Genomic DNA, 11,154 nt, shown 5'->3' with positions numbered 1-11,154 from the left:
GAAAAAAAAAAAAAAAAAAAAAAGACCTACTTCTCTCTGCCCATGAAAGTATATTTATTTACTTATTTGTTGTATTTATTTTGCACACACACTTGTACATACCTATTATATATAGATACAGTGACTTTGCAATTTGGAATCTCACTGTGAAATAATCTATGGGTTCAGTCAGCCTATATTTACCTAGGCTCTCTACTGCTGTCTTGTGAGATATACTATGTGAGGCATCATTCACACAGAATGAGCTCAGTACAAGGACAGCAGGTGCTCCTTGGGCTGGGAAAGATCTCAGCATTCAGCCTTTAGAAATGTGCAGGGTAACCTCTGGCCCTAAGTCATAATAACAACCTCTGTTTGTATTGTTTGGCTTTTGCAGTTTGCTAAGGAAAATTATCAAAATGGACCACATCTTAGACATGTCCAATGATGAGGATGACACTTCCTCTGAAAACCCTCGAACTGAGTTCCTTCACGAGGTGGACACTGAGAAATGGGTAAGGAGACACTCAAATGCCACAGTGGGTGAAGAGAGAAACTTCCCGTCTCATATCTCAAAGCACTGAAAAAAAGGTTGAGAGTTTCCTTTTAACAGGTGCAGGACTTCAGAGCTTGCAACCAGGAGGGAGGTAGGGGATGGCATGGTTTCCACTGGATGCTGCTGTTACCATGCTCAGGAAATTACCCACCTTCCCATGCAAAAAAAAAAAATGTCATTATATGTTAGTTTTGTTCTTGCGGATTTATGAAATAACCTTAGGAAAAACCACTGTATGTAAAATTGCCCCCTGCTCACAGATTGTCTTTCAATAGAATTCATCTGTTTACCCTTAAGCCAGTGTCTAGGGTTGAATCTTCCTCTTCCAGCTTCTGGTGACTCCAGGCCTTCCTTGGCTTGTGGCTGTATAACTCCAGTGTCTGCCTCCATCTGCACATGGTCTTCTCCTCTGTGTCTGTATCTGCTCTTTTCCTGTCTCTTATCAGAATATTGTCATTGGACTTAGGACTCACGTAGGTAATCCAAAGTGATCTTATCCCCAAACCCTGAACTTAATTACATCTGCAAAGACTCTTTTTCCAATAAGATAATATTCACAGGGTCCTAGTATTAGGACACGGGCCTATCTTTTTGGGAACACCAATTAACTTACCACAGTATATGACCTTGAATGAATCACTGAATATGAATGGCCTAGAGAATTTGAATACCTGCCTTTATCTTCCTCAAGTCTATCATGAGAATAAAAAGAAATAATGCACATGAAAGCAATTTGTAAAGAGTTATATGAATGTCAGTTATTCCTATTAACTTGGCCAGTAGTTTATACAGACATTTCAATAAGAGACTGATCTGTTCTCCCTACTCCAAATTTTTCTCCTTCCAGTTTAAAAACAGTTTTGCTGAAACACAAGAATTTCAGATCAAACTTCTTCAAAGGACAGGAAAAATATTTCACAGTATAGTTTCTGAAGAAAAGAACTGTTCAAAGATAAATTATTGTCAATTTTTGCTTGCATAAAATTGAAATATCAGAAAATGTCTTGAATGATTTTCTAGAACAAGGCAAAGAATAACGAAATAAAGAAATAAATTTTGTTGGTCAAATTCATAGAGTAGGCTTTTCCCCCACATCCTTTGTTATGAAAAAATTTAAATAAAAAGATAACTTACAAGAATAATACAATGATCAACCACATTCCTTCCCCACACCTAGATTTTATTTATTTATTTTTTTTCATTAAATTTTTATTTTGTCAATATACAATGTATATGATTATTATGGCCCATCACCGACAACTCCCTCTCTCCTCCCTCTCTCCCCTCCCCCCCAAGAATGTCCTTTCCATTTGCTTGTTGTAACAACTTCAAAAAGGTATAGTTGTTATATCTTCTCCCCCCCCCCAGTTTTTTTTTTGTGTGTGTATGTGGGTGAATTAATTTGTTTATTTTTTAGCTCCCACCAATGAGTGAGAACATGTGGTATTTCTTTTTCTCTGCCTGACTCGTTTCACTCAATATTATTCTCTCAAGGTCCATCCATGTTGTTGCAAATGGCAGTATTTCATTCGTTTTTATAGCTGAGTAGTATTCCATTGTGTAGATATACCACAATTTCCGTATCCACTCATCCGATGATGGACATTTGGGCTGATTCCAGCTCTTGGCTATTGTGAAGAGTGCTGCAATGAACATTGGGAAACAAGTATACCTTCGACTTGATGATTTCCATTCCTTTGGATATATTCCCAGCAGTGAAATAGCTGGGTCATATGGTAGATCAATCTGCAACTGTTTGAGGAACCTCCAAACCATTTTCCATAGGGGTTGCACCATTATGCATTCCCACCAACAATGTAAGAGAGTTCCTTTTTCTCCGCAACCACACCAGCATTTATCTTTCAGCATCTTTTGGATTTTGGCCATCCTAACTGGGGTGAGATGGTATCTCAGTGTGGTTTTGATTTGCATTTCCCGGATGCTGAGTGATGTTGAGCATTTTTTCATATGACTGTTGGCCATTTGCATATCTTCTTTAGAGAAATGCTTACTTAGCTCTTTTGCCCATTTTTTAATTGGGTTGCTTGTTTTTTTCTTGTAAAGTTGTTTGAGTTCTTTATATATTCTGGATATTAGTCCTTTGTCAGACATGTATTTTGCAAATATTTTCTCCCACTCTGTTGGCTGTCTTTTAGCTCTGTTAATTGTTTCTTTTGCTGTGCAGAAACTTTTCAGTTTGATATAGTCCCATTTGTTTATTTTTCCTTTGGTTGCCCATGCTTTTGGGGTCATATTCATGAAGTCTGTGCCCAGCCCTATTTGCTGAAGGGTTTCTCCTATATTTTCTTTAATAAGTTTTATTGTTTCAGGGTGTATATTTAAATCCTTAATCCATTTTGAGTTGATTTTAGTAAATGGTGAGAGATGTGGGTCTAGTTTCAATCTCCTGCAAATGGATAACCAGTTATCCCCACACCTAGATTTTAAAATTGTTAGCATTTGTCACATTTGCTTTCTCTTTAGTATATAAATAGATGGAATTTTCCGAACTGTTTAAAAATAGTCAAAGACAGCATGGCACTTCATCCCTGTACTTCATAAAGCATCTTTAAGAATAAGGACTTTCTTGGGCCGGCCTGTGGCTCACTCGGGAGAGTGCGGTGCTGATAACACCAGGGCCACGGGTTCGGATCCTATGTAGGGATGGCCGGTTGGCTCACTGGCTGAGCGTGGTGCTGACAACACCAGGACAAGGGCTGAGATCCCCTTACCGGTCATCTTTAAAAAAAAAAAAAAAAAAAAAAAGAATAAGGACTTTCTTATACACACCAAAATACTGTTATCGTATCTAGAAAAATTAGTAATAATTTCATAATCTGATACCTTCAATTCTCTCAATATTTTAATTTCTTCAATTGTCTCCCAAATGTCTTTTATGGCTGTATTTTTTAAACCAGCATCCAAATAAGTTTTCTATGCGATGCATTTGGTTGCTAAATCTGTTTAGATTCTCTTAACAGAGAACAGTCCCACCACCTTTTCTTTTCCATGACATGGATTTTTGAAGAGACCAGAACAGTCATAGTACTCAAGTGGAGTTTTAGAGCTCATGGTCAGGTGGAATTCTATGACTCATCAGCCCTGGAAAGAGCTCTGCCTGTGACACCGATGTTCTACCTGTCCCTGCTCCAGCCTTCCTCTGTAATCTGAGAAGAAGAGCATGTCTGCTTATCTTACAAATGCATTAGAAGGCTCCAGTCACAGAGACAGCTATGTGCTTGTCCCCAGAGAAGGGGGATTGGGTAAGCCTAGAGAAACCACCACCTCTGTGATAACCCCTTTGTTCTGTTTTGCTTCCTTCATCTTTATCAGGCTACATTGGAGCTGATGGGTGATCGTGACCAGCACCTGCAGAGTGAACAAGACAAGCAAGAAACAGATATCGTTCATGAGGACCCTCAAGTGTCCACATCTTTGCAGTTTTCAAAGGAGAACATTCCTGAACTGTAAGCCTTGACACATGTCAGAGAGAGTATTTAATAACGTTGTGTGGACGGGGAAATGAAATTTAACAGAGAACTTAGGGAAAGCCTGGAAGATTTAAAATCCATATATGTCTTAAACCATAAATCACTCATGTGCACAGGAAACTATCTACATGTCCTAGCAGGAGTGCAGAGTAAGGACATTTCTAGAGATATAGGCAGAGCATGGGGTCTCTGCAAGCTTCTCCTTGGAGCCTGGAATTAATACGTATCTCTACACTCTCAGATAATTTTCTAGACATGAAAATTACAAGTATCATTGGAAGTATATTGTTAAGCCCTTGTGGATCCTGATATCAATATTTAACATTCATTCCATGCAGGGAAATTTAAAATATATCTTTTTAAAAATTAAATGTAAAATATGCTTTGTTTTATCCAACCTTTAAATATCTGTTAAAATGGTTATCACATAAATGCCTAAATTTCTAAACTTTTTTTCTTGAGGCCTAAGTGACCACCTTGCCTATTTTGGTGATAGGAAATTAATAGACCAACTTGCCATTGAAAGGAAAAGAGTTTTGGCCCATGTGAGATGTTTTCTGTTCTCTACCTTAAAACTGATCATAATAATATTTATGCAGGAGTCAAGAGAGCATGTTATTCAAGCTAAACTACTGGAATGCAAAGATGGGTCTGCAAGTGAAAGAACTTGGATCTGATCACATGGGCTGGATGGAGAAAATCAACACGATTATGCGAAAATTAGATGTGACAGAAAACACAGTGAAGAGGTAATTGTAGGGTGTTAGGGTTGGTCAGAAAATAGTGGAAAGTTTCATAGCTTCAAAAACTTAAACTCTGGGTTTAAGGTGAACCGTCTTTAGGAAATATGAGTATAACATCTTGTGATTAGAAGTCACATAGCCCAGTTGGTTAGAGTGTAACCTTATAACATCAAGGTCACGGGTTTGGATCCCAGTCTCAGCCAGCCAGCTGCAAAAAAAAGAAGTCAATGTCACAAAATCTCAAAGCTTAATCAAAGTTTTCTGCATCTTTGCTTTCTCTTCTGTCAGGGATTTCTCTCATACACTCTTTCTTTGATTCTGCATTAGTCGCTATCAAAGGGTGATCTTCAAGTTGCCAGTGACCCTAAAGGGTTATTCAGTATTCTCCAAACCAACCAGCATGTTGTTAAAAAATATATAAAGTATATTTACTAATGAGTCTGTGAATTTAAGTACAAAGTTTTACAATAAAACAAAAATGATAAAATCAGTTGCTATTCATTTACTCATTGGTATAAACAGAATGGGCTTTGGACTCAGAGGGACCCAGTTTTGAATCCTTATACTGACCTTTCTTGGACAAGCTAATCATCCTTTCTTAAGCCTTGACTTTCCCCTTCTGTACAAAGGAAGTAATAACAGCTACCTCATTGGTTTACTGTGGGGATTCTATAAAATCTGCATGTAAAGAACTTAACCCAGGACCTGGTACATAGTAATCAATGGAAGTTAATCCTAGAAATAAATACCTTTGGCCTTCTGAACTTCCCTACCGCAATCCCAACTTTTCCTACTGCAGGGCTACTCTTCCGCTAGCTGTTTGCTCACCTTTCAGTTAAACGTCTCCTTTACATTCAGTTAAGCATCACCTGTACCTTTTAGCTCAGCGTCTCTTCACAGAGACCTTCCCTGACCATCCTATCCAAAATGGGCCTTTTTTTTTTCTTTCAAAGAATTAATAATATTCTTTTAAAAAAGGATTCTGTGATTTCATTAATTCAAACTCTATACTTTAGACTTTTTTAGTTGAGGTATAATTTACATACAGTAAGATTATTTTTAATGTACAGATCTGCAAATTTTGTAAAATGCATACAGGTGTGTAAGCACCAGTTGAAAATATAGAGCACTTTTATGATTCCCCAAATCCCTCATACCCTTCTGTAGTTAACCACTCTCCCCAGGCCAAGCTGCTGCCAACCACTGACCTGTTCTCTATCCCTATCAAACGAGTCTATGTTCTTTCACTCAGTATAATAATTGAGATTCATCTATCTTGTTACACATGTCAGTAATTTGTTCCTTTTTATTGTTGGATAGTATCCCTGTATATAAATACACTATGAATAAAGACACCATAAACATTCACGTATAGGTTTTTGTGTGAACACACATTTTTCTTTTCCTTGGGTAATCAAAAGAGCAATGGGAACGCTAGATTGTATATTATGTGTATGTTTATATTTATAAGAAACTGCCAAATGGTTTCAAAATGCCTACACATTTTGCATGCCTTCTGTAGTGGATTAAATTATGTCCCCCCAAAACTCACTGAAGCTTGAACTGTGTCTCCCAAGTTTAATGTATTAGAAACTTGGCCCCCACTGTGACTCTTAAGAGGGTGGGAAATCCTATTATGATAACTGAAAGGTGGAGTCTTGAAGAGGTGATTGGATTGTAGGACCGTGCAGTAGTGAATGGATTAAAAATGGTGGTCATGGGCATGGTTCTGAGGGCTTTAAAAAAAGAGGGAAGAGAGTTTGTGTCTTTCTGGTCTTTCTGGTCCACCATTTTTTGCAGTGTGATACCCTGCCATCACTGAAGTCACCACCAGAGAAAGCCTTCACCAGATATGTTCTCTGGAATTTGGATTTCCTAACCTCTGAAACTCTAAGCAATAGATTTTGTTTTCTTACAAATTACCCAGTTCCGTGTATTTTGTTATCAGCAACAGAAACCAACTAATTCACCTTCCAACAGCATATGAAAATTCCAGTTGCTCTGCGTTCTCAACAGCACTTGGTATTATCAAGTTCTTTTCTTACTATGACCATTCTAATAGGTGTGTGGTGATATCTCACTGGGCTTTCCAATTTGCATTTAGCTAGTAAATAATGATGTCGGGCATTATTTTATCTGCTTGTTTGCCATACATATATCTTCTTGAATGAAATGTCTATTTGCATTTTTTGCCCATTTTAGAAATTGGATTGTTGGCTTATTTATTATTGAGTTTTGAAGGTTCTTTACATGTTCTGGTTCAGATATTCAGTATGTGATTTGCAAATATTTTCTCCCAGTTTGTGGCTTGTCTTTTCATACTCTTAACAGTGTCTTTGAAAGAGCAGAAGTTCTTAATTTTTGTAAAGTCCCATTTATCATCTTTTTTCTCTTGTGAATCATAATTTGGTATTTTGTGTAAGAAATCTTTGTCAGACCCAAGGTCAGAATGATTTCCCCCCGTTTTCTTCTGGAAATTTTATAGTTTTAGATTTTACATTTATGGCTATGATGCATTTTGATTTAATATTTGTATGTGGTGTGAGGTAGAAATCAAGTTTCTTTTTTGTGTGTGTATATGTATTTCCTTCTTTCCTCCCTTCCTTCCTTCCTTTTAGCATATGTACATCCAATGATTACAGCAATATTTGTTAAAAAGAGATTACTTTCTCTATGGAATTACCTTGTACCATTGTTGAAAAATCAATGGATCATATATTTGTGAGTCTATTTCTGGATTCTTTATTCTGTTCCAATTTTTCTATATGTATGTCCTTTCACTAATACCATACTGTCTTGATTAGTGTGGATTTATATTAAGTGCTGACATTAGGTAATGAGAGTTATTCAACTTTGTTCTATTTTTCCAAAATTGTTTTGGCCATTCTAATTTTTTTTTTCTTTTTCAGATAGGTTTAAAAATAAACTTATCAGTCCTTCTGGGTTTTTTATTGGAACTATGATGAATCTATAGATAAATTTGGGAAGAACAAACATTTTAACAATACTGAGTCTTCCGATCCATGAATACAGTATGTTTACTTATTTAGGTTTTCTTTGGTTCCTTTCATCAGTGTTGGATAGTTTTTAATGTACAGATATTTCACTTATTTTGTTAGATTTATACCTAAGTATTACATGGTTTGAGTGGTGTAATAAATAGTACTTTAAAAATTTCGATTTCCAATTATTAATTGCTATTGTATAGAAGTACAATTGATTTTTGTTTATTGACCTTGTGTCCTGTAATCTTGCTAAACTTATTTATTACTTCCAGTAGTTTTTGTAGGTTATTTGGGATTTTCTCTATAGATAATTATGTAATCTACAAATGGAGACAGATTTATATCTTCCTTTCTCATCTGTATGCCTTTTCCTTCTTTTTGTTGATTTATTGTATTGGCTAGAACCTCCAGGATGGTGTTGAATAGAAAGGATGACAGTGGAGAACAAATATATTTACCTGCTTCTCAGTATTACAGGAAGAGCATTAGTATGATGTTAGCTGCTTAGTTTTTTTAAACAATAGATGCTCTTTATTAGATTGAGAAATTTTCTTCTATTCCTGGTTTACTGAGATGTTTTTAAAGATAAGAATGATTTAAATTTTTTCAGTTCCTTTTGCTGCATCTATGAATAATTAGGTTTTTTGTGTGTTTGTTTCTTTATATGTTTGTTTTTAGTCTCTTAATATGGTGAATTAAAATGACTGATTTTTGAATACTGAGCCAGCCTTGAATTCCCAGAATAAACTGCACTTAGTCAAGATGTAATATCCTTTTTATATGTGAATATTTATTGGATTCAGTCTGCTAAAATTGAATTTTTATATGTATGTTAATGAGGGATATTGGCCTTTGGTTTTCTTTTCTTGTAATGTCTAGTTTTGGTATCAGAATAATAATTGCCTCATGGAAAAACTTGGGATGTTTTCCCATCTCTTCACTTTTCTGCATCAGTTTGTGTAGAACTGGCATACTTTCTTTCATAAGTGTGTGGTTGCATTCACCAGTGAAGCCATATTGCCTGGAAATTCTTTTGTGATAAGATTTTTTACTACAAATTTAATTCTTTAATAGATACATAAGAGATATAAGATATATCAGGCTATCTAGCTCTTGATTATGCTTTAGTGGTAGATTTTATCTTTCAAAGAACTTGCCCATTTTATCTCAATTGTCAAATGTAATTGCATAAAGTTATTCATAATGTTCCCTTATCATATTTGCAATGTCTTCTGGATCTGTATTTATATCCCTCACTTATTTCTGATATTGGCAATTTGTGTCTTCTCTCTTTTTTGCCAGATAAGTCTGGGTAGAGTTCTATACATTTTATTGATTTTCTCAAAGACCCAGCTTTGGATTTCATTGCGATTTTTTTCTCGGTTTTAAAATTTTTTATTTATTTATGCTCTTTTTGTTATTTCCAGTATTCCACTTATTTTGGATCTAATTTGCTCTCCTTCTTCCAATTTCATAAGGTAGAAGTTTGGGACATCATTTTGAGATCTTTCATCTTTTTCTAATAATCCACTCCAAATATCATTGTAGACACTGCATAACTGCATCAAACAGATTTTGTTGTATTGTGTTTTTATTTTCATTCAGCTCAAAGTACATTCTCAGTTTCCCTCTTGATTTATTCTTTGACCCATTGGTTAATTGAAGTGTATTTAAATTTCCAAATATGTGGGGATTTTCCAGACATTTTTCTCTTATTGACATCTAAGTTAATTCCATTGTAGGCAGAGAACAAACTTTGGATTATTGACTCCTTTTAAGTTTATTGAGTTGTTCAATGACTCATAATATGGTCTACTTTTGTAAATGTTCTGTGTGAACTTGATATGAATGTGCATTCTCCTATTGTTTGCATAGAGTATTCCATAAATATCAATTAGATCAGGTTGGTTGACAGTGTTATTCAAATCTTCTATAGACTAATGGATTTTCTGTCTACTTCTTCTACAGATTATCAAAAGAAGGGTGTTGAAATCTCCAACTGTTATTGTGGATTTCTTAATTTCTCCTTGAAGTTTTTGCTATCAGTTTTTGCTCCATGTATTTTGAGGTTCAGATGCATAAATGTTTAGGACTGTTATGTCCTCTTCCTGAACTGATGGCTTTAATCATTATAAATGATCTCTTTTTCCTCGATAATATTATTTTCTCAGTAATCTTCTCTTCTGGTATTAATTTGCCACCCCAGCCTTTTTATGATTAGTGTTAGCATGTTATATCATCTTCCAACTTTAAAAAAAAAACTTTCCAATTAACTTATTTAAATTCATTAATGTTGCAAAAATATAATGTGCAGCAAGACACAAGTTATTGTTTTCCTAACAGGTCAGAGGAAAACAAAATATTACCTCTCCTTAGTATATCATGACCAACTCTAATATTTATTTCTTACTCGGACCGCAACAATGTCTTGCACACACACATAGACATAAGAACTGAATTCCACACTGTAAAACAACAGTACTAAGCTAGGCAATAGCATCCTAATAGTAGTAAAAAGATCACAGTACATTAATTTTGTCCAGATGGCAACATGTGAATCAGTGGTAACAAAAATATTTTTGAAATATGTATTAAAGTGTTAGCATCTAACAAACTGAATTGTGTTCTATGTGAATAGTGACCCAAGAGCTGGGCAAGTCAGTGGCTCTAAACACCATCAATATTTACTTACCTAGGTTTATGTAAATAAACAATTAAGCAACTGTTAAACATTAAACTTTAGAAAGTCCATATACAAAGAGTGCAGTGGAGCAGCTGGTGTTACTTTCCAAGTTCCTCCTTAGCCAAACTGAGCGTGAAAATGCACAAAAATTTTAAATGCAAATTTTTTATCTCTTGTAGAATGTCTTATAGATAGAATCAGAGAACTAGCTGAAGCAAACAGGTGAACATCATTATTAATTTGAAACCACTAAACTCTTGATTTTCATCTGGCTCTTGATTTAAGTGCTTTATGTGAATTTTTCATAGCATTTTTTATTTAGTTATCAGAATATAAGAAATTCAGTAGAAGATATAGTTGGGACAAACTGTTCTTTTCAAATTTTAGTGTCATTTCTTACTGTTCAACACACTCTTTTACTTCAGTTACCATTTAGAACTTTAAAGGAAAGTTACATTACTGGGCCTCAACAATGATCTGATTCTAAATTCATTCTGAATCTTGGGAAGGGGCGAGGGGGTGAAGGGCTCCCCAGGTAATTCTTTGTACTAACTTAGAAATTGAGTAGATAACATCCCACTTCTCTCACCAGCTGGCGTTCCCATGCAAGTCTAAGTTCTCCCAGGAACTCAAACCACACAATTCCTATTCCCTATGATAAGATAAACTCTTTTTTTTTTTTTTTTTTTTTCCTTTT

The 11,154-nt window shown here is 35.2% G+C and overlaps 1 protein-coding gene across 1 annotated transcript in view; it reads left to right on the top strand.

Moving 5' to 3' along the window:
• The window catches only part of SMCO2 (single-pass membrane protein with coiled-coil domains 2), a 40,575-nt gene that overhangs the window by 10,316 nt on the left and 19,105 nt on the right, over positions 1-11,154 (top strand). The window contains 3 exon segments of the mRNA XM_008569430.1: positions 377-476; positions 3,869-4,002; positions 4,626-4,775. Coding sequence (XP_008567652.1) covers positions 377-476; positions 3,869-4,002; positions 4,626-4,775 — 384 coding nt within the window.

Source organism: Galeopterus variegatus, unplaced genomic scaffold, assembly GCF_000696425.1.
Source record: "Galeopterus variegatus unplaced genomic scaffold, G_variegatus-3.0.2 Scaffold496, whole genome shotgun sequence".
Taxonomy (NCBI): Eukaryota; Metazoa; Chordata; class Mammalia; order Dermoptera; family Cynocephalidae; genus Galeopterus; species Galeopterus variegatus.
The sequence above is the reverse complement of the archived record's forward strand: the minus strand, read 5'-3'. Positions and strand labels throughout refer to the sequence as shown.